General features: G+C 43.1%; 1 protein-coding gene across 2 annotated transcripts; it reads right to left on the minus strand.

The window, feature by feature from the left end:
• Positions 1-278: 278 nt before the first annotated feature.
• On the minus strand, positions 279-19234 carry LOC119374007 (uncharacterized). 2 transcript variants are annotated; one of them, XR_005180053.2, is made up of 6 exons: positions 18926-19234; positions 16038-16064; positions 10502-10543; positions 7964-8056; positions 6006-6176; positions 279-3831 (listed from the first exon to the last, which is right to left on the minus strand). XR_005180053.2 is itself a non-coding variant. In XM_037644068.2 (5 exons), the coding sequence occupies exons 1-5, from the start codon at positions 18984-18986 to the stop codon at positions 3761-3763; spliced, it is 372 nt and encodes a 123-aa protein (XP_037499996.1). In that variant the 5' UTR covers positions 18987-19234; the 3' UTR covers positions 279-3760. The 2 variants fall into 2 exon arrangements, 1 of the variants encoding a protein (XP_037499996.1); XM_037644068.2 differs by lacking the exon at positions 7964-8056.
• Between the last annotated feature and the right edge of the window lie 857 nt (positions 19235-20091).

Below are 20091 nucleotides of genomic sequence, written 5' to 3' on the forward strand. Positions count from 1 at the left end.
AATGTACATCGCACGTATTGCTAATATTGTAGAAATATAGGCAGCTTCGATATTTAATGGGTGCTTCGATGGCAGCTTGCTGCGCCATCGTTATTTTTTTTTCTTGTGTTTAACTCGGGTTCTTGCCAGAGTTTTCGTTGTCTATACCAATACCTTTGCGATGGTTTCCACTGAATATGTAGTTTAACATCCGGTAGATTTTTGTGCATGTAAATAAGTGTATGTTGCCCACGCTTTTGCTTTTAGGCAAGCAGCAGGAATAATCAGCGTAGAAAAGCTGAGAGTAAAAACAAGTTTACTTTGCATGTATACATTTGGTAAAGTACTCCAAGTTTGAAAAGAATTTAGGTTTTCGCGCTTTGTTTTGTTGACTGCTTGCTTGGAGATAACAACTGCATAGAACCGACACTAAATACTTTGAATAACACTCTTATATTACGAATCACAGAAAAGGCACCACTCACAAACACAGCGAGCCAAAATGTCTCTGTCTTAGCGCGTATTTCAGTTGTCAGTTCACCGAAGGTTCCAAAGGAACTGAGGTAAAAGCGAAGGATGATACAAAGTGAAATAAATGAACATCTACACTTGAGCAGACATTCCATACAGCCAAATTCATAACCACTTTGAACAACCAGAAAGTTTCTGCCTATATATTTACTAAATAGTGATAGTGACTAGAGCTTCAAAGAAAGCAACAACTTCACAACTAATAAAAATTTTCGTTGCGCGAAATGAGCGGCGAAGTGCAAATAAAAAACAGATGTTTAGCTGGCGCACGACAACGCGATAAAGAAGAAAATAACACACGCAAATGCTAACAACGCTAAGGGCGAACACTTAACCTACTTCGACGCGCACAACGAAGCCCAACACATGGCTATTGACAAACCAAGAAATCTAAAGAGAATACGTGATAACGCAGACATTATTAAACACAACACATATTTCACGTACAAAAAACACGGAAAGTAACATGCAATCAAAGAAGGAAACGACTTAAGAACGCGATACGAACAGACAAATCCAGCGGAAAGTTTACGTGTTGTCAGAACACATCGGTCTCATCTGCGCATGGCTCGTCAAAAGTCTAAACGATCGGGTCCCAAGAAGAGCAGGGCAGCTGCTTTCTCACTATGACATCGCCGTAGAATCTGGGCATCCACTCTCGGTATCCGACGCATCACTCCCGACTGGTTACTGAGGGGCCCGCGTCCGCCGATGCCGGGAGACCGAACGAGGGGAAGTAACCGCCACTGACTTACAAAGCATTACCACAGGCCAGAAGGGGCCGAAAACGTAACGTATCTTCTGAGGTCTCGTCGTCTCCCGCGATCTCAGCCTCCCTCGTTTTCAGAGGCACTGAAAGCACGGAAACACCATTGAACCGTCGTGGGCGGGGCAGCCGTAAGGTGATAAGCCTTTTACGACCAGCCACCACCACGCTATCCATTGCCGGGAGGAGAGGATGTAAAATTCTTGAGCAAAAGATGGCGTCGCGCTGCCTCTGCGGCCTCCCGAACACCGAGAACATTTATTCAAAGTGAACACGTCTGGTTGCGTGAAGCGTTGAGAGTGCAAACATAACTGATCGCTCATTTGGAGATGCCGCGGGCGATACTGCGGTCTTGGACGGCACATCGCTGTAGCGCGCACACAAAAAAGCTACAATCCTGTAGTCTAGAAGTACACGTTGCTGGGCTAGTCGGTTCATGTTCAATTACAAGGCTGTTTTTGCGCAATGAAATAACGTGGGAAGGGGTCCAGGGGACGAAGTACGATGGTAGACTGCGCTACCCTGGACCCTCGTTATTTCATTGAGAAAATACAGCCACACTCTTGTGGCTTGTAATTGTACAGTCCTGCAATCCAACCAGTCGTGTAGTTGAATACGCGGTGTGGTTGAAGTCACATGGAATGTTTTCATTGTTCGCTGCTAAGAAAGCCGTCAGAATAATTTCGGTGATCGTGTGAAAAGCCGCACCAGCGCAGAGGCCCACTGCGAAGCAGACTAGAAATCCATTATACTCCATTAACTCATCAACGCTATATACAGCTTCAATCAATGTAACGGCAGGTTTTTTTTGTTTTATACAGTTGCGATGTATACATTGGCTGTATCACACAATTAAGAGTAACTTTTATTAAGTTGAAATACCTCCAGCCACAAATTCTTGGAGGAAACCCGACGTTTCGAGACCGGCTTGGTCTCTTCTTCAGGGGTGACTGTGCTGATCAGGGAGGCTTCGTCGCAGCTTGTTTTTGGCTCCGCCTTTCTCTTTCCCTCACGCTCCGGAGGCCGTGCACGTTGATAGGAGGCATTGTTCCGAGGGACCGGTTCACATTCGCAGGTGTGTTCTGGATGTGCCACGACTCGAGTAAGAGCCTCCTTCCCAGATTCCTTTCCGTTTCTATGATGGAAGCGCCCTCGAAGTCAATTTTGTGGTCGTGCTTCTCGCAATGCTCTGCAAAAGCACTGCGTTGTATTTCCAACGCAGAATAGAAGTTCCACTTTTTTATGACTTACAACGATGGACTGTTTTTGCCATCTTTATACAACGACGCTGCCAATATTGTGCTTTGGCTGGCAACGGTATTCCATTGTTGCCGTCCTTACAGGATGGCTGTGCCAGTATTCTATGTTGCCTGCGAATCATGCGCCTTATTGCGGTCCTTGTACGATGGCACTGCCAATAATACATGTTGGCTGGGAATCATGTGCCTTTCTTGCCGTGCTTATACGATGGCGCTGTCAGTATTGTATGTTGGCTGGGAATTATGGGCCTTGTTGTCGTCTTTGCACGATGGTAGATCAAGTTGAGGGGCAAGCTTGAAAGATGGGATCGCACTCTGCACTAGTCAAATACCTTATTTATCCCCATGTTGAAAGCCGCCACGATCGCTGCAAGCTACCATATGATAAGCAAGGCGAAGCAGGTTAATCGGATACTAAAGCAGAAACCGTTTTTAGCTCTTCCAGATTGGCCCAACTAAAACAATACTGCGCATTCATTGACTCAAAGTAGGGCAACGCTATTCTTTTTCGAATAAAGAAAATGAATTCTCTGAAACAGGAAGAATATTTCATCGGTCCTTAAAACGTTTGCTGGTTCCCTCGCGTATCTGCGTCGTCGATTGTGTACATTTTAGGCAAGGCAGAGCAGATTAAAAGCATGACGCCGTGCTCCAACTTTATTGAACCATAGCTCAGCAGTAGCTTCCTATGCAGTGCCGGAGCGCAATGCTCTCAAGCGTCGCGTTAGCGGCCGGCACAGTGAGATCCTACAGTGCGTGGTCCGTCGTGATTTACGGAGGACAATCTTCATAGCCGAAGCTAAGACAAATTTTATTAAATATTTATGTGATTGCTGTGTTGAATGAAACTTCGCCTTAGTTTTAGGTTTTCTGTTGCGTAGCCTACAATGACCACTGTTGAAAGTCCCGGTAGATTGCCCCCCCCCCCCCCCATTACGTTGCCTATAACTCCTAGGTTTAAATCCACATATATACCCCATAAAAGTGCACGGGGGTATTACAGCCGCCGTAGCTCAGTGGTAGAGCATCGTACGCGTTATTCGACGGTCGCAGGTCACCGAACCACTTTTCGTGCACTTCACTTTCTTCACATTTACATCCTAATTACTATCAATACCATCCCCTACAGCGGCCTTGGCATTACTGTCTGTTAGTTCTCTTTAAGATAGACAGACAGGTATACATAGGTATCTAAATCATTCAATTGAAGTAAAACCAAATAAAGTCACATTCCTCCAAGTGTGAATGGTGGGCTCCACGAAGGCGGCGGCTTCGCTTTTTCAGCACACACCGAGACTGCAAAAGAACGAATATTATGTCCTGTAATGAATGACACTCATATTTGTAATGCCGATAACTGCGCGAAGTTGAAACCTTTCTTAATGCTTATTCGGTCGATAGCTGAACATTTGCAGAAACAAACCACTGTTATACTGTATCTGCCACTGGCTTAGTCAGAGGGGGGACCCCTCAAAAATTTTCAAATTCGCATGTGTGTAAAATCGGCATGGCCTCCGCGATCAGCTCAGGCAACGCGTTGCCGAAGTTGATCGCGGAGGCCACGGCTTTTTATATAGACGCACTCACGCAAATGCACGCACGAACATAAAATGGTTAAACGCTGAACCGCCCCCCGTTCTGAAAATAAAACTTCTGCTCTCGCGACTTGCGAGTGGCTGCAGGCATCACCTGCCTTGTTAGGGGGCTGTCTGATTCACCCCTCTGGACATTAATAAAGTTCATTGTCTGTCTGTACACTACTGGTATCTGTATAAGTACAATCCCATCCCTAGGCAGATGCCTCGGATTACTGTTTGTTGCTCAACAGAGCATAAAGTGCACTGAGAGCAATACATTATGAACACAAGGAACACTGATGGCAATATACTTGGTAACATGAAATTCATTTTGTACATTTGTCGACTATATAAACAGAGAAGACACATTCGCCTTCCTCATAATCATAATATTGAAATATAGGAGTGGCTCGTTCGTTGGACATGAGTGGATATCACAACCGATTGCTCATACGAAGAACTCACGAAGGAAGTTCTCGCTTCCTTTTTCTATTTTCTCTGTCTCTCTCTCCTTTTTTTTGGAAGTATTGTCTGGCCCCCGAACTGGGTGGGCGACCCTTGTGCAGCGGGTTCGGCAATGGCCGTTTCATTTCATTTATATCCTTTGAAGAAGGCTGGTCCTCCAGCCGAAACTGTCAGGGTAAAATAAATATTTCTTTCCTATATTGTAGTACAAAGTCTTTCACAATTTTTATTGCGGTAGCCAGAAGAAGTTCTCGTCCAGACTCTGGCTGAAACGTTGAAATAAACAACGTTGTGACTTCTCACGGAGGATCTACTTGACTATATATATATATATATATATATATATATATATATATATATATATATATATATATATATAGTCAAGTAGATCCTCCGTGAGAAGTCACAACGTTGTTTATTTCAACGTTTCAGCCAGAGTCTGGACGAGAACTTCTTCTGGCTACCGCAATAAAAATTTTATAAATATATATATATATACATATATATATATATATATATATATATATATATATATATATATATATATATATATATATAATCGATCGCTTACTCCCTCTTTCTAACCTTTCTTTCTCACTTTCTTCACTTTCTCTCTCTCACTCTATTTTTATTTCCTCTTTCATTCTATTTTGTCTTTCTGTGTCCCTCTCTTCTCTCTCTCTATGTACTCATTCTCATTTCTATTCAGTGTATTCATCCCACAAGGGACGAATAGGCGCAGGAGAGAAGCGCGTCGTGCACACCTGTACAGGCAACGAAACATCGCATAGGCGCGAGGACGAAGAGAACGCGTGCCGCCGGAATTATTCCTTTGCACGTGCAAGACCGGTGGATACCATTTATGATGATAGTTTTTTCGAACGCGCAACGGCATAAGAAAAAGCATAATCACTGCTCTGTAAAAAGCAACAGTTTCTCCTCAAGGGCAATGTAATAAAGACGACAGCATCAAATTTGAATGTTATACGAAGTAAGACTTCCAGCTAACTTCGTTAGGATCCGCTATGGCGTAAGTATAGCAAAATATCACTTGGCCATAGAGCACTTGAAGCGCGGCGCGAAGTTATAGGGTTGGACTTTACATGAAGCATGGTGACGACGGCAAAAATTCCGCTTGAGTGTCCACATAAATGCTTTCGCAATAAAAAGAACAGATGCAACTGTGTTTATTACAAAATACGGTGGGCAAAAGTTTCGGCGAAGACTTGTAGCGGGTGTAGTGATGCATAGAAGGCCATTCCCGTAGTTTGCTCTGCATGCACAACTTTGTAAAAAAAATGCCGATGCGATAAGATGGGTGTAAAATGGGCTCATTGTGAGGGATAATAATCGCAAGGTGGTTGCAAAGTATAACACGTGTCGTATCAGAAATCGAACAGTTTTAGAATGCATGGCGACCACACTCACCTCTGCATTTATTCACGCACTGCTCACAACTATGGAACTTATTTTCACCAACACCACAGTGCGTAAGGTCATCCTTAAAGCAGGTTCGGTAGAACCAATTGTAGTGCCAACCATCCTCGCTCTCGAAGATGCAGTGTCTTTTACCCCGATATAGGTAGCAAGCAGATGGATCTGGAGAAACAAAGGAAGAATTTATTGCTTGCAACAGATAAGACGCACTGGAATAAATAGGAATAAACATGCGGAAAATTATGAAAGAAAACGTTTTCCTGGTGGTGTGAGTTTTGCGTACTGCCATGATTGTTTACTTTAGATGAGAATTGTGCTGCATTGTGTGGCTTCCTTGCGGTCCCTTTTTTGGGCGGTGCGGACATTCCCAGGACTTCATTTTAGCTTAATATTTATTGCCATAGGAAACAAAATTGGGGAATTGAAGGTGAACATATGTTATCAGGGCGGCTGCATTTGAAGCATTCGGGACAAAATTAGTAACACAAAGTTTGCGACAGTACAGTATTTTACGTAGTATGGCGAGGGACCTTCTTCATCGCGTCATTACTGCATCTGACACTGAGCTTCTCACAAAAAAACTTCTAAGACGCTTGTGCATCGCCTTGAAGAGCAGAACGCGACGGCAAAATCGGGCCTCGTGCGCATCGCCTTCGCAATCCCGAGACTGGCTTCGGTTCTAGAATGCCTACTGCAAGTACAGTTGCGAAGTGCCCACTACACCTTTATTCTTTTTGCGAATCGGTGAGTGGCCCCCTATGCGTCCGTTAGGCAACACGCGAACCATCACAGCGGCTGACTTCCTTGATGCTTTTGCTGCTGATGATAGTTAAATATGTCTGCGCGCATTGTATTAGGTGGGCTTTCAAACACCCACTCGCTGTGTAAATCACATCTTTTGACGCCTGGTGCTACTCTACGATTCTGCCCTGAAGTATTGCAGCGTTAAGGAAACTCCTCCCACTACATCAGGTTCATATAGTGCTTTCTTCCGAACCTGTTTCAAGCTATGGCGTGACTCTGGGATGGAACACCTGCTTGTTACACAGAAGGCCTGGGTTCCATTCTCACTCGAAATAAAGCTTCTTATTATTTATTCTAGTTTCATCTTTCTCATTTTTGCGCTCACAGACATCGCATATGTTTCGCTCACAACCTACAATGCCGACGCCTACATCGCAATTTCTGCGAAACGATATCTTTATGCTATCGCTTTAATAGCGCAGTGATCAAAACATTGTCGAAGGGATGAAAATTACCTGAATACCCATACTTTTTGACAATCTGTAGATAATGTGTATTCATGTTAACTTCACCTAGGTGGAAAGACTTCGAACGACTGGAGTAAATGCAGTTACCTTTAATAAGTTATCATGGAAAACGTTTCTTCAACGCATGGTCATACAGCTGATAGCAAGATCGACGCTCGTTAGCTCGAACGAAGGCACTAGACAGTAGCTTGCGTGGACATCAAAATACAGTTACTTATTCGCTAATCGTGGAACATAATAATCTAAAAACAGGGAACTGTACATCGCCACCTATAATCGCTCTAATTGTCGCGAACAGTATATTCATCAGTAGAAAAAGTCGCATCGAAGTGACGGTCCGCTAGAAACTTTCGTTAGTTGGTCGAATTCACAAAGCGGAGTCGATATCATAAACTGCGGACTGGCATAAGCCTACGGAGGGAGTATTACCGAAGTTATGGCAATATTGTGAAGCCAGCTGCGTCGGAACGGTTGTGTTTGAGGTGAAGTGCTCGTGACCATTCTAAGCTGTTTCGCTGAAAGATATTAATAACTGTCCTCTTACAAGCTGCAGCTTAGCGTGCGCTTAGAATGGTTCACAGCGTTGGTGAAAACAAAATAAACATATGAGATGTTATCCAGTTTGAAGCTTTTCAATGATGTCATTTGCGCAATAGTAACTTCCGCATGCGCGCTTACCCTATCTGAAAAGTCGCGAAATGTCTCTTCATCATAGAGCCTTTGCTTCTGGCAATACTGGTTGTCCCGGCTCCTACCTACACCCTACAAAAACTGCAGAGGGCGGCACAGAAAAATGAAAGTGGAGGATTGGGAGTAAGCAAGCAGAAATAGACAGTGTTGAACAGATTGTAGTAAAATTCGTCTAGCGAAATTAACTTCCTAGACAGGGCCGTATCTAATGAAACAGGACATTTGAAGACGACACTGTATAGAAAACCAACAGATAGCGAACAACAACTCGATCACAATAGCCATCACGTGCAACATTGCAAGGCATATTCATTGAAAAGGCGATGAGTGTAAGAGGGACGTGTAGCGACGGCAGTAAATAAGTTCACACCTTGAGCAATAAAAATGCAACTTAACTGAAAGAAATTACCTACACGGTGCGCTTAACAAGTATTGCAACAAAGCGTGAAAATTAGAAAATAAGCACAAGTTAGAAGAGACGCTAAGAACAGTACAACCAGCCGCTAGAATTGATGTAGAAACACTCATATCCGCTCCCAAACAATAATAACATCCTTCGCAATTATTATCTAAAATTACTTAGCAACCGAAGCCCTAGAAAAGCGCTTCGCGAAGTACCCATAAAAGAAATTTTATGGACGTGTTAGTGGGTGCAAAATTAGACACTTGGTCTACTGCTCACGTAATACTTTATTATCGTCCAAGATGTATGAAATGGAAACAACTTCAAAATTCCGTTCTTGCGAAAAGCACCGGAACTTATTACGTCCACCATATAAACTCTTGTTTTACATGTAGTTCAAATTTTATTGCCATGACATACTGCTCATGTTGTCACAAACCGTACGTTGGCAAAACAGGACAGCCTACCACTATTACATTAATCGGACAAAGCAAATCGATTTGCAAAATCAGTCCAACAGCATTTTATTGTGGCAGGTCACACCTTCGTTGATCTCAAACTTTACATAGTTCAGTCAAAGTTACGGTCCCTCAGAGACGGAACATATAGTCTTACCTTCTTGTAGTTTAATACACTCAACCAAGAGGTATAAACGTTTCAAAGGAGGCTATCCAATCCATCCGATATGGTACATACACAACGAAAACCAGTGAAAATTAAGCCTTTTTCTACAAATTTCTAACTGGTATTTTACCGTGAAATTGTCGTTGTCAGGTGGCACTCAATTTCAACAGTCATAATACCGCAACATAGCTAGCTCCCCTTCTGCGCTTTCGACGTGAACTTGGGATGCGCACTTTCACCTTGGCAGGTGAAAGTGCGCGAGCGTGTGTGACTGGACAGACGTCATCACTATCGCGATTACACCCCTTATAAAAGGCAGCCAACTTATGTTCTCGGTGACTCTTTCTTTCGACCTGTTTCTGTTAATAAACCCTTGTTACTGTGCAAGCCAAGGTGTTGTGCAATGTCTGCTGAGGTCACAACACTTTCTTTCTTGCATTATTTTTACTTTTTTACTAACTCTTTCATCTTTCTTTCTCAATTACCGAATTCGACACGCCGACCCCTAATTCTTCCCCATCCCCGTTTGGAAACCTCTCATTTCTTCCTGTTTTAATATGTGTGGAGGAGAAGCTACGAAAGGTGCAGATACACTCGCTAAGGTAGGCAGTCGTATCTTTGAAGAAGACACGTCCGCTTTTCGAAACGGCTTCAGCGACTCTCCGTGCTGCAAGGATTTTTTATCTCCTCAAGCCTGCATTTTATCCTGAACTGTTTTGGCTCATATCATACAGAATTTAGGCATTGTACAACACTATTGCTGGACAGTAAAATATATGCAGTAATTTATTATTTTTACGAAGGATAGATGGCTGCCACTAGACACGTCATAGATTAATCCCCTAACCATCAATGATTCCTCTATTGGCAGGAGCAGTTACAGCTGATCAGCACGAAGTTCATTGAAGGTGCTTCATATGAGGCTAACCAAGAATAATTATGTGCTTTCTTCTTTCTAGACGTTCTTTTTCTTATTGTTTCAATGCCTCCACTTTTGTTTCGGTGGCTTTGTTCGGGATGGTTTGGGCACTCAAACTGAATACCATACCTCGCGTGATACGCAATGCTCTTCTCTAGCCACATACTGGTAAATTTGAGAAGAGTGCAGTTGCAATGGTGGAAGCGGCAGATGTCGATGCTGAAACTAATTTCTCTATTTGACTATCAAACTTCCCAAATATGACAGACGCTTGTAATTTTTCTTGCTGATTTTCATAACGATTTTCAGCTTTGGGGGTGTTCGACTAGTTCGCCATGTAAAAGTGCCTTGCTAATAAATTATGTCGAACTATTTGCGCCGAATCCACGAAGTTTCGAATATTCGCGCACCCCTCAGTAATTCGCAGTACACTATCCCCTTAGTGAACGCAAGGTTGGGTTCCATTGTCGTGGTTCGAAATGTATAGAAAACATGAGGCCTGTCACTATTTCCTCTGTGCGTCAGCACAGGAAAACTGCTTGAATGCTGGTGGAAATAGAAGTAAAAATTTGCACATTACCGTTGCGATATCCTGCGTTATCCGGGTAATACCCTCGTAACTCTGCAAAGATCATGTGCTATATATATGTTTAATCAGGACACTCACAGCCTAGCCCAATTGAGAAACCAATACAGTGAAATATTTGATTTCTAAAATAGCTGCTTTCATAAAAAATTCCACTTCTGTTCTTTACCATCCCTTTCCTAAATGTTGTCAGTAATGTTCCCAATAGTCTGTAGTAATAGAAGTGACACAGTAAAGTATGAAATCAACGCTTAAGAGTTGTAAACGATATCAAGATGCAATGTGAATACTAATTTTGAGGCCGTAAAAACACTTATCATGACAGCAACGTAATCACAACTTGGCAGTGTAGATAGCCAACGTATATACGTATATATAATGGTATTTCGCCTATAGTTTAGGTATAGATTAATACCGCGTGTCCAAGGCTGCTCGGACAGAGAAAAGAAAGAGTTCTAGGAAAATTGTACCAGATCAATACTAGCGATATTCTGGTGCACTTCCCATTATCCTTTTTTTTATGTCGAAGTGTTATTAAATATATAATTATAACCGTAATTATACCTTTTTCAATTGTCGCTTTTTCTGTTACCTGGCCACCAGAAGTAACTTCAGAATCAAGCATTTATTTCGTGCTCAAATTTGCGCGGTTCTTTTCTCCGAGCCAAAACAAACGCTGGTGAAATACGCGAAATATATATTCAGGATAATTGGGGCCGCTCCGCACTAATGGTTCGAAGACCGATGTAGCAGCGAAGCTATAGCTTGCACTAGCGGTGCAAGTCTGGAAGCAACAGCGGAACGAGTGCGCGGACTCCCGAAGAGAAACCTGTCCTCCCAAGCCCGTGTCCCTCCCTCGCTTAAGCGATGTGGGTTTGGCGACATGTCGCGTGACTAGTGTTACGCAATTTTGGCGGGGACATGTGACGCGACTAGTGCTACGTGAATGGGTTACGGACATGTCGCGTGAATTGTGGTAGGTGATTTTGCGTTATTGAACACTGTTACGTAATTTTACGTAAAGTTCCTCCCCTCTTTCTTTTCTTTCTTTCTATCTCTATTTCTCTTTATCTGTTTACGTCTTTCTCTATCTTTCTCTGTCTTTCAATCTTCTAACTTCTTTCCTTTCTTCGTACCTATGGCTGTCTTTCTTTTACTTTCTGTTTTCTTCTATTATTTCCTTCTTTCTAACCCTTTATTTCCCTCTCTCTCTCTGGACACGTTCTCTCGCCCGTCCGAGTTATCGCATCCCACGCAGATGAAATGGCCGCAGCGGTAGAGCGGGTGCCGGGCACACGCGTTAGGTTAGATGAAGATGACGACGAAGAAATCGCGCGCCGTCATGCTGCTGATAGTTGATTGCAAAACCAGAAAAACTGCGACCAGCTACAAGAGCTTCGCTGTTAAAGAACGCTACTCAAGCGTCCCCAATAGAAACTTGAAGATGACACACATCCATTCCTTTATCAGCGGTGGTACCTTGAATTCAACGGTTTAATAGGCGCTTAAAGGTTTGTCGCCTAGATTGGTGCACCAGCACAAATAAGAAAGTGCATGTATCGTGTCGTGATAACGCCACACGTACGGTTCCGGGCGCGAACTATCGCCCACTAAGATAGATTTTATTCTGTTAGTTTCTGCTATTACAATGACTAGCAGTTATCACTAGCACAGTCACTTTTCTACCCAGAAAGGTGGCCATCACAATAGTGACGGATCCACATTAGATGGCCACTTCGTTGACCAGTTCTTGAACGCTATAAAAATGTTGAGACTTTATAACACACATGATCAACTTAATGGACCAAATTCACAGTAATTTCGCCGTAGGCCGCCCGACTTCACTAATATATCCAGCATCAGGATTCGCCGAAAGATTCCCGAACGAATGATTTTAGCGAAGGAAGTTTTATGTGAATACTAATTCTGTGCATAAACCAAACCTGACATCATGTTTATAACGCTGTAACCTTTACATGCTTTCAGCCGCTGGATCAGTGGCGCGAGTGCTCATAACCTACACGGGTAGTTTCCTATCTGTGTGTACAGTTTGTACACACGCGCTTGCTGTGGTCAAGTGTAACAAGTGCATTTGCTTCAGTGTTGTCACATAATTTTACCTTAAGAAAGTAGTGAAAAGCTGAACAAGGCGAATTGCTGAGCTAGTCGGTTATACTTTAGAAAAAATATCTATGGCGCAAAAAAGACGGGGCGAAGCAGACAAGTTTTTCGTTAGAATGCTTCCAAACTATGTAGCCCACCAACAGTCTTTAACGAACTGACGAACACGCGTTTGCAACGTGTTTGACAGTTCGTGCATATCGTCGCCGTTTTTTTTTGTACCATACCTATCTTTCTTTAATAAAAACCTCGTTCAACGATTACGCCCGGCGTGCTTTTACAAACAGTCGCATTTATTATTATATTGCACGTGAAATGCGATACAAAATGCGGTCCGAACGTGGTGTACGCCAAGTTTTCATCTAGCGACACGTTCCAACAAGCGATGGACTGAAAATTCGACGGTGGCCTCTCTCAAACGGCATGTACATAGACGACATGCTTGGGGGAAAGCACAATTTTTTTTTGGAGGCTGAGCCGTGCTTCGAGGAAGAGAGAATTCAATTTTTTTTTTCATCTTCAACCTCTACCTTTACCTACCCCCTACCCCCTCATTCTCCTTCATTGTTGCGAAACTCGCTTGACCAGGCAGGGTATTGTAGCCGTCCCAACGGAGGGATAATCGTTGTTGCGGGAGGAGGCTTTTTCGCTCCGGCCAGCAGCATTCTTCAAGAAGCGTCGTTGTGTGGACATGCGCGGCAAAAAGTCAAAATCGTGTGCAAGATGGATACGCGGCAGGATTCCGGCACTCTTTTCGGCAGAGATCACTGCAGTGGGCGACCAGTGCCCCCGTGCTTCCATATTGGGCTTGCTCGCCTCATATAGGGCCACGTTTGTACTGTTCATACGTCTCATCAGATTTGGTGTCTTCTTATCGCGCATTTGCTTTTGAACATCTTTTTTTGTGCATTCTGTTACTATGGTGCACTTGCATTTTTTATTCGCTTGTATTCTTACCGATCGAGCGAGCGCACATGAGAGGTTTTCATGCATGATTCCTTTCCGTTACAATCTTACTTTGAGATTAGCAGTGCGTACGTGCGTGTCTACTTTGTTCAGATGCAAAGTTCATGGGAGCTTGTGATACCACTGAAAATATTTTTGAGGTCGCGTGTGGTAGTTTATGCATGTTTCTGCAAGTTATCACTGAAAATTTTCTACTTTCCGCCTAATGATTAGCGGTTTTTTATGTGCCAGTCACGTGCTGCGAATGCCTAATGTTTGCGAACGAACGCAACCCTATTTTTTGGTGAACTTGATAGACATCGGGCAATTTGATAAACATCAGTGGAGTAACTTAATAACACCGAAATGCTATGGTCGGCACACAGCCGTTTTTTTATAACACGTGTATCAGCCGTTCTAATCAAGTTACTGTACGCATCGATCAACAACCGCCGCGGTCCCCATCTAAACTAGGTACGTGCAGACCGCGACGGTACAGTATTACCGTACTTACCACACGGTAAATCGCCACTGCTGAATCACGATAATAACGGGTGCAAACGTTCACACCGGCGGGTTCTGACGTCGGCGGGGTTGACATCACGCCAGCATTGGCTAGCTTACAGAGGTACAATGCCGGCGTGACATAATCGGCTGAATAATGGCAGGCCCGTCTCGGCCCGAAGCTGGCTAACCTCTAATAACCCAATGCCGGCAAGTCCAGATCGGCTCAACGCGGCTAGCCGACATCGGACTGATGTGGGTAAAAGCAGCGCGAGCGTGATTTGCTGACGTGGGGCCAATATTGCTGCCGAGATCTGCCAACGTTAGGCCGAAATCGGGCGAATGCCGGCTTGCTGCCTGGGCGTGTCCGAGTTTTGTCTTCGCCGCCGTCACAAGGATGTGACATCTTCATTTATTTCTCTAGCACTGTTGGGAAAGTGCTTTAAATTTTCAGTGTTGTTGTAGGTGAATGGACTATCGCATGATCTTGCTTAGTTTGGGGGCTGGTGTAAGGTATGCTCTACCACTATCTCTCAAGAGGAAGGTATATAACAGCTGCATCTTACCGGTACTTACCTACGGAGCAGAAACCTGGAGACTTACAAAGAGGGTTCAACTTAAATTGAGGACGACGCAGCGAGCGATGGAAAGGAAAATGATAGGTGTAACCTTAAGAGACAGGAAGAGAGCAGAGTGGGTCAGGGAACAAACGGGGGTTAAGGATATCATAGTTGAAATTAAGAAGAAGAAATGGATATGGGCCGGCCACGTAGCACGTCGGCAGGATAACCGGTGGTCATTAAGGGTAACTGACTGGATTCCAAGAGATGGCAAACGCGTGAGGGGGAGACAAAAAATTAGGTGGGTAGATGAGATTAAGAAGTTTGCAGGTATAACGTGGCAGCAGAAAGCACAGGACCGAGTTGATTGGCGGAACATGGGAGAGGCCTTTGCCCTGCAGTGGGCGTAGACAGGCTGATGATGATGAAGGTATGCACGCCTTTTATCCATAACAATGTGAAAAAACAAGCCTTTCTCATGTTGGCGGTTCGTCCAAACATGCCCGTGTACATGATGGTCACCGCTTCTCCCCTTGTTGTGTAAGTGCTCTCGTACGGATTTATGGTTTAGTAACAAAGCACGCGTCATTATGGACGTACGGGAAGTAGAGAGGGCAGACTATCAATGGGAAAACAATTTGCTGTAGTTAGTTCAATTGTTGTACGTCATCTGTCGTGTTAGATCTCGGCCTGCAATGTCATTTGTTCTCGCTTCTAGGTTCATTTGGAGCACAAACGCATGTAGAGCCGAAACCTGACGTGTATTTGGGCAGCTCATTCTGTTGCAACACGAAATAACAATCACAGCGCAATTTTTTTCGGAATCGCTACAATTTTGGTGGGCACTGTTGCCCGCATGCGCCGCCACGCATGCGACTGCTGTATTCAAACAATAATTTTTCGTGCCTTCGGAAAAAAGATAGCCTACTTGATGTCGCTGAATGTCGCTGTTATATCCAGTTCATAAAATCAACATCACTTACTTTTTTCAGTACGTCACTCTATGACCTTTTGAAGCCAATGAGTCGACTCCTAGCTAGTCAAGAGATAAATTTGTGCACTGAGTTCGAAACATCCCCTTGTGTTTAGTATTGATACATGTTCTAACTAAAGACTGTTGCTGGTATAACACGAGGCATGTTTCGGATGTATATTCTAAACGCCGCAGTTTCGTGCTCTGATATTTTTCGTGCAAGACAGAATATGTCTCATAGTCATGCAACCTGTTATGATACAAATATTTTTGTGAAATATCTGTTTATGCTGACAAACATCAACAATACTGTATACAAAAATAATATACTTAGACGAATGGGCTAAAAAGGAACTCTTCATGTTATTGCTTCTTATAAGACGCGTTCGTGCGAAAGTGCTCGCACTATGCCTAAACGTTTACTCACCTATCGGTTCCTTAATAGGCCCACCGCCTGTATCGAACAATGCAAAAATTTAGTGTTATGATTCTTGTGAGAGAGTTCTCATTCTGTGTCTTTTGTGAAAATAAAGAACATGGGCATCATGCTGACAAGAACAACTGAGTAAATAAGCAATGAACCATTCATAGAAACAATCTCTTCAAAAAATACAGAATGGTACTAGAGGGAAAAGAATATTGGTGCGAAAAGGTTGAGCAGGCCGACGGTGGACTAACATCACCAACGCTTCCAGAATTGTTTTTTTCTTCGGCATGTTGTTACTTAATGCCGGGCATGATGCTTTAGCGCAAAACTCGGATAGATATAATAAGAGACAGACTTTTCCGCCTCCTTCTCCATTTAATGTTTGATTTGAAGTTTTGTGAAACAATATATGTTTGCGTTTTGCACAAGAGCGTAAATTTGAAATGGAGGACAACGGATATGAAGATATTGCGCACCGATATATTTCTTGAAGAAGAAGTGATGTGAAATGGTTTCACTGAAAATCAGCTATTGTTATTACTTAGTTTTTCTTGATTAGATCAATGAGTTACTTTGTAAACTGTGTATTTCTAAATACTTTTATATGTAAAGCAATTTCATTTCTAAAGTTGGGGATTGGGCACGGAACGAACGGTACATTGCTTAGAATTTAGCTTTTAATTTCCAAAGCAAGGTACCACTTTAATTTTTAAAGCAAGGTACCTTTCGTTTTATGCCCAATCCCCTACGCAGACTTAAGCCAGGACAGTAAGGAACAACCAACAAACCAATCAGCTGAAAAGGTAAAAAGCCATCAAGAAGAGCTGAAATATTTTCAAAAGACTTCAGTACATGAAAAAAAAAGAAAAAGAAAGCGCTGCCGACTGTCCTAAAGGGCACGGCTACTGCCACGAGGGAGCGCGCCTCTACAATTCCACTCATCATAATTACACCCCCTTCCAAAGACATATTAATGTTCAGCATTGTTGAAATTTGGGCTTGTTGGTATACACTTCCCACGAAAAATAGCGCTGAATGAACGGGGACACAAGAAGAGGACAAACGACACACTACTAGCGCCTGTTTTGCGTGTCCTCTTCAAGTGTCCCCGTTCATTCAGCGCTATTTTTTGTCGGCATGTCAATGTCGTCGCAAATATCGGCGATATTGCTCATTCGCTGCCCTACGGCTTCTTTTGCGTAGCGAATTTAATGAAAAATGAAACTTTCTAATGTCTATGAGCTAATTTTAAATTTTACGTTGGTATACCGACGATAGCAGGCTATGTAAAATTTAACGGCAATGCAGATTTGAAGTATTTTGGTGGGATGAGCACACTGGCAATAAATGTTGGAGCAGGCTTGACCATAATGTCACTAGCAAACAACCACGTTTTTATCATTTCCGCTGAAAGCGGATATGTATCTTTTAACCCTTTGTAGGTTCGGCCATATTTTTGGTACTGTGATATAAAAAAAACGGGTCTGGTATATTGCTATAAACTACGAAAAATACTACAAACAAATTTTATCAAAACCACGCCAGTAGTTAACTGTTAAAAAAGTGGGACACATATGTTCCACTTACTCATGAGAGTGTTTTCAAAAAGTGGGAAAACATTGTCTCACTCTCTCATGAAAGCACAATCTCGCGATTGCATCAGCGTGTATTTGGGACAAAAAGGCCGAAGCAGATGGCACATATTATCACTCCTCAAGTTGTACTACAGAAAGTTGTGTGGACTTCATTTGCAACAGTAGAACACCACCTGCACCTGCGCCTCTTGTCAGCCTGCACAGCGTTGTGGTCGTTCCTGTAAAGCTTACTTCACCGCATGCACCAATATTTTTTTTTTCCATTTGCCTGTCCCGGCTTTGGCTGTCGAAAATGAGGAGTACGGCTGTTGTCCCTGAATATGTGTCCACATTTCAGGACGTATATGTCAGAAGGTATGTTTCCACGCAACAATATCCGCAATTACGCTGAAGGATGGGCGTGGCTATTTCGCACGGGACCGCGCTTTGATGTATTTATCGGCCAATTTATTTTGCAAATTTACAAAAAAACATCTGATGACTGGAAGCTAAATTGGCCTCTCTGAAAAACTAGGAAAAGAGAAAAATATCCGGCATTTTGATTCGTACGTTCATTCTATCTGAAGAAAATTCAGAAGCCATCTAAAAAATTGATCTAAATTCAACGGCACTGTAACGCTGATCCCGCCTTTCGAAAGCGTGGTAAAACAATTTACCTTGTGACTACGAAGACTTGCGTAAGATACGTGTGACTTTTCATTGCGCTAATTGCGACGGGTGATGTGGGAGAATTTTTTTTCTGCAGACGGAATGCGGGACTTATCTGTCCCGCTGCCGCACATAGGGTTAAAAAAGAACACCTGATATATCTGATAACGTGGATCGCGAATTACGACGTAGAGTGCTACCTCATGTGCCCCCGCCTCCCCAGCCTTGAAGTAAAATACACATTATACAAGTTTCGATGGCGCTGACATGGCAGTAGTTCACCTATTTGGGCTCCTGGGTACATAATTAGAACAAGAGCAAATAACGCTAAGAACGGGCCAGTGATGGAACGATAGATTTTTGTTCTTTCTGTTTTTGTTATCACTGTTCCGTCTGTACCGCTGTTTGTTACCACGCTAACGCTTATCTCTCTATCTATGTGGTTTGATGGTTCTCAGGTGTTTGACATTAAGAGTGTCGTTGACACGAAGAGCAGAACACAGCAACCGAGAAACAATTCCGGCAGATCCCACACGCTCTGAGAGTCGATATCATGCAAAACCAGTAGGCGAGTAGCCAACTCTTTCGCATAATAAAGTCCCCAGCTGTAAAACCCCTGTGAATATTCTGTATATAGTGACTCACCGAAAGCAACAGTAAAGAGCGAAGGAAGCAGAATGAGTACTTCAGTTCGCATGGCGGTCATCTTCAAATGTTCTTGGGCCCGTTAGCCGTTGCTTGATGCTCACAGGTCTTTCCTTAATTTAGTTACATGCACGTACAGGCAAAGGAAGCAGGACACAGGAACCAGTCGACCCGCACGCACTCACAAATAGTCCAGCTGTGCATGTATCTATGTATGTGCTAAATTGTATCTATATCTATCATTTTCGATTAAGCCTGAACCTCAACCAGCGGCTTGCAGATATATTTCTTTCCTTATCCAGCGCTAAATACATGCTGACTGGAACCTATCAACATATCGAGTGACATTTTATAAGCTTTGGTTTCCACGTAGAGACCGAAAGGCAGATTTATCCTGGCAACCTTTTCCTCACGAGCAGGTGTGTCCACCGTTGAAGTTCTCAAAAATGTTATTTTGGGCCAGCGACCGATCTTCTTACATAAATCAGCTATATTTCAAAGCGTTGAATGCAGTACTCCAACACAGTAGGTTTATCGTCTACGAGAACTTTGAAAAATGGTGCCTAGTAGTGGCGTGCGAATATCAAAATTTCAAGTTCGAATCTAATTCCGCACGAAAAGCAAGTGCAAGCCGAATCAAATATTTATCAAATATTTTTGAACACTAATAGTGCAACTGAAGTGTGAAAATTTCTTTTTTTGGTAACCAGACATCAAGAAGTCCGTTGTGCAGCGCATAATGCGCAGGAAGTTCATGGACGGTGCAGGACTATTGATTTACAGTGCCACATATGTTGTTTAATGTTTTCACGAAGGATGGATAGCTGCTTGATATGTTCTGGAAGCACCGACATCGCTGTGCATCTCGCCATTACTCCAGACAACAGAAACAGCTGCTCATTTGACACGCAAGCGCTGGCCTGTAAATTTTGTTGTCATTGTTTTATTCTGTAAGCGGGCTTTCTCCATTTTGAGGAGCAATTATAAGTGATGTGCCGGATGTTCATTTCAGGAGGTTCATAAGGACACAAAAAAAACAATGCTTGGTATCTTTACTTTAGGATGTCAGAATGGTAGACTGGGCTTGTTGGTTTAACATATTTGAAGTTTAAGGCGCGAATAAGACACGGACGAAGATAAGGAACACACACACGGAGCGCCACTTC

This window comes from Rhipicephalus sanguineus, chromosome 11 (assembly GCF_013339695.2).
Source record: "Rhipicephalus sanguineus isolate Rsan-2018 chromosome 11, BIME_Rsan_1.4, whole genome shotgun sequence".
In the NCBI taxonomy this organism is placed as follows: Eukaryota; Metazoa; Arthropoda; class Arachnida; order Ixodida; family Ixodidae; genus Rhipicephalus; species Rhipicephalus sanguineus.

What these genes read in the sequence shown, in the direction of transcription:
- LOC119374007 (XM_037644068.2), bottom strand. Translation starts at nt 18,986, where the DNA reads ATGACCGCCATGCGAACTGAAGTACTCATTCTGCTTCCTTCGCTCTTT. An exon ending in GCCTATTAAGGAACCGATAG is followed by an intron (nt 10,544 to 16,037) that starts GTGAGTAAACGT and finishes TGATCTTTGCAG; the next exon opens with AGTTACGAGGGTATTACCCG. An exon ending in GTGCGTGAATAAATGCAGAG is followed by an intron (nt 3,832 to 6,005) that starts GTGAGTGTGGTC and finishes GTTCTTTTGCAG; the next exon opens with TCTCGGTGTGTGCTGAAAAA.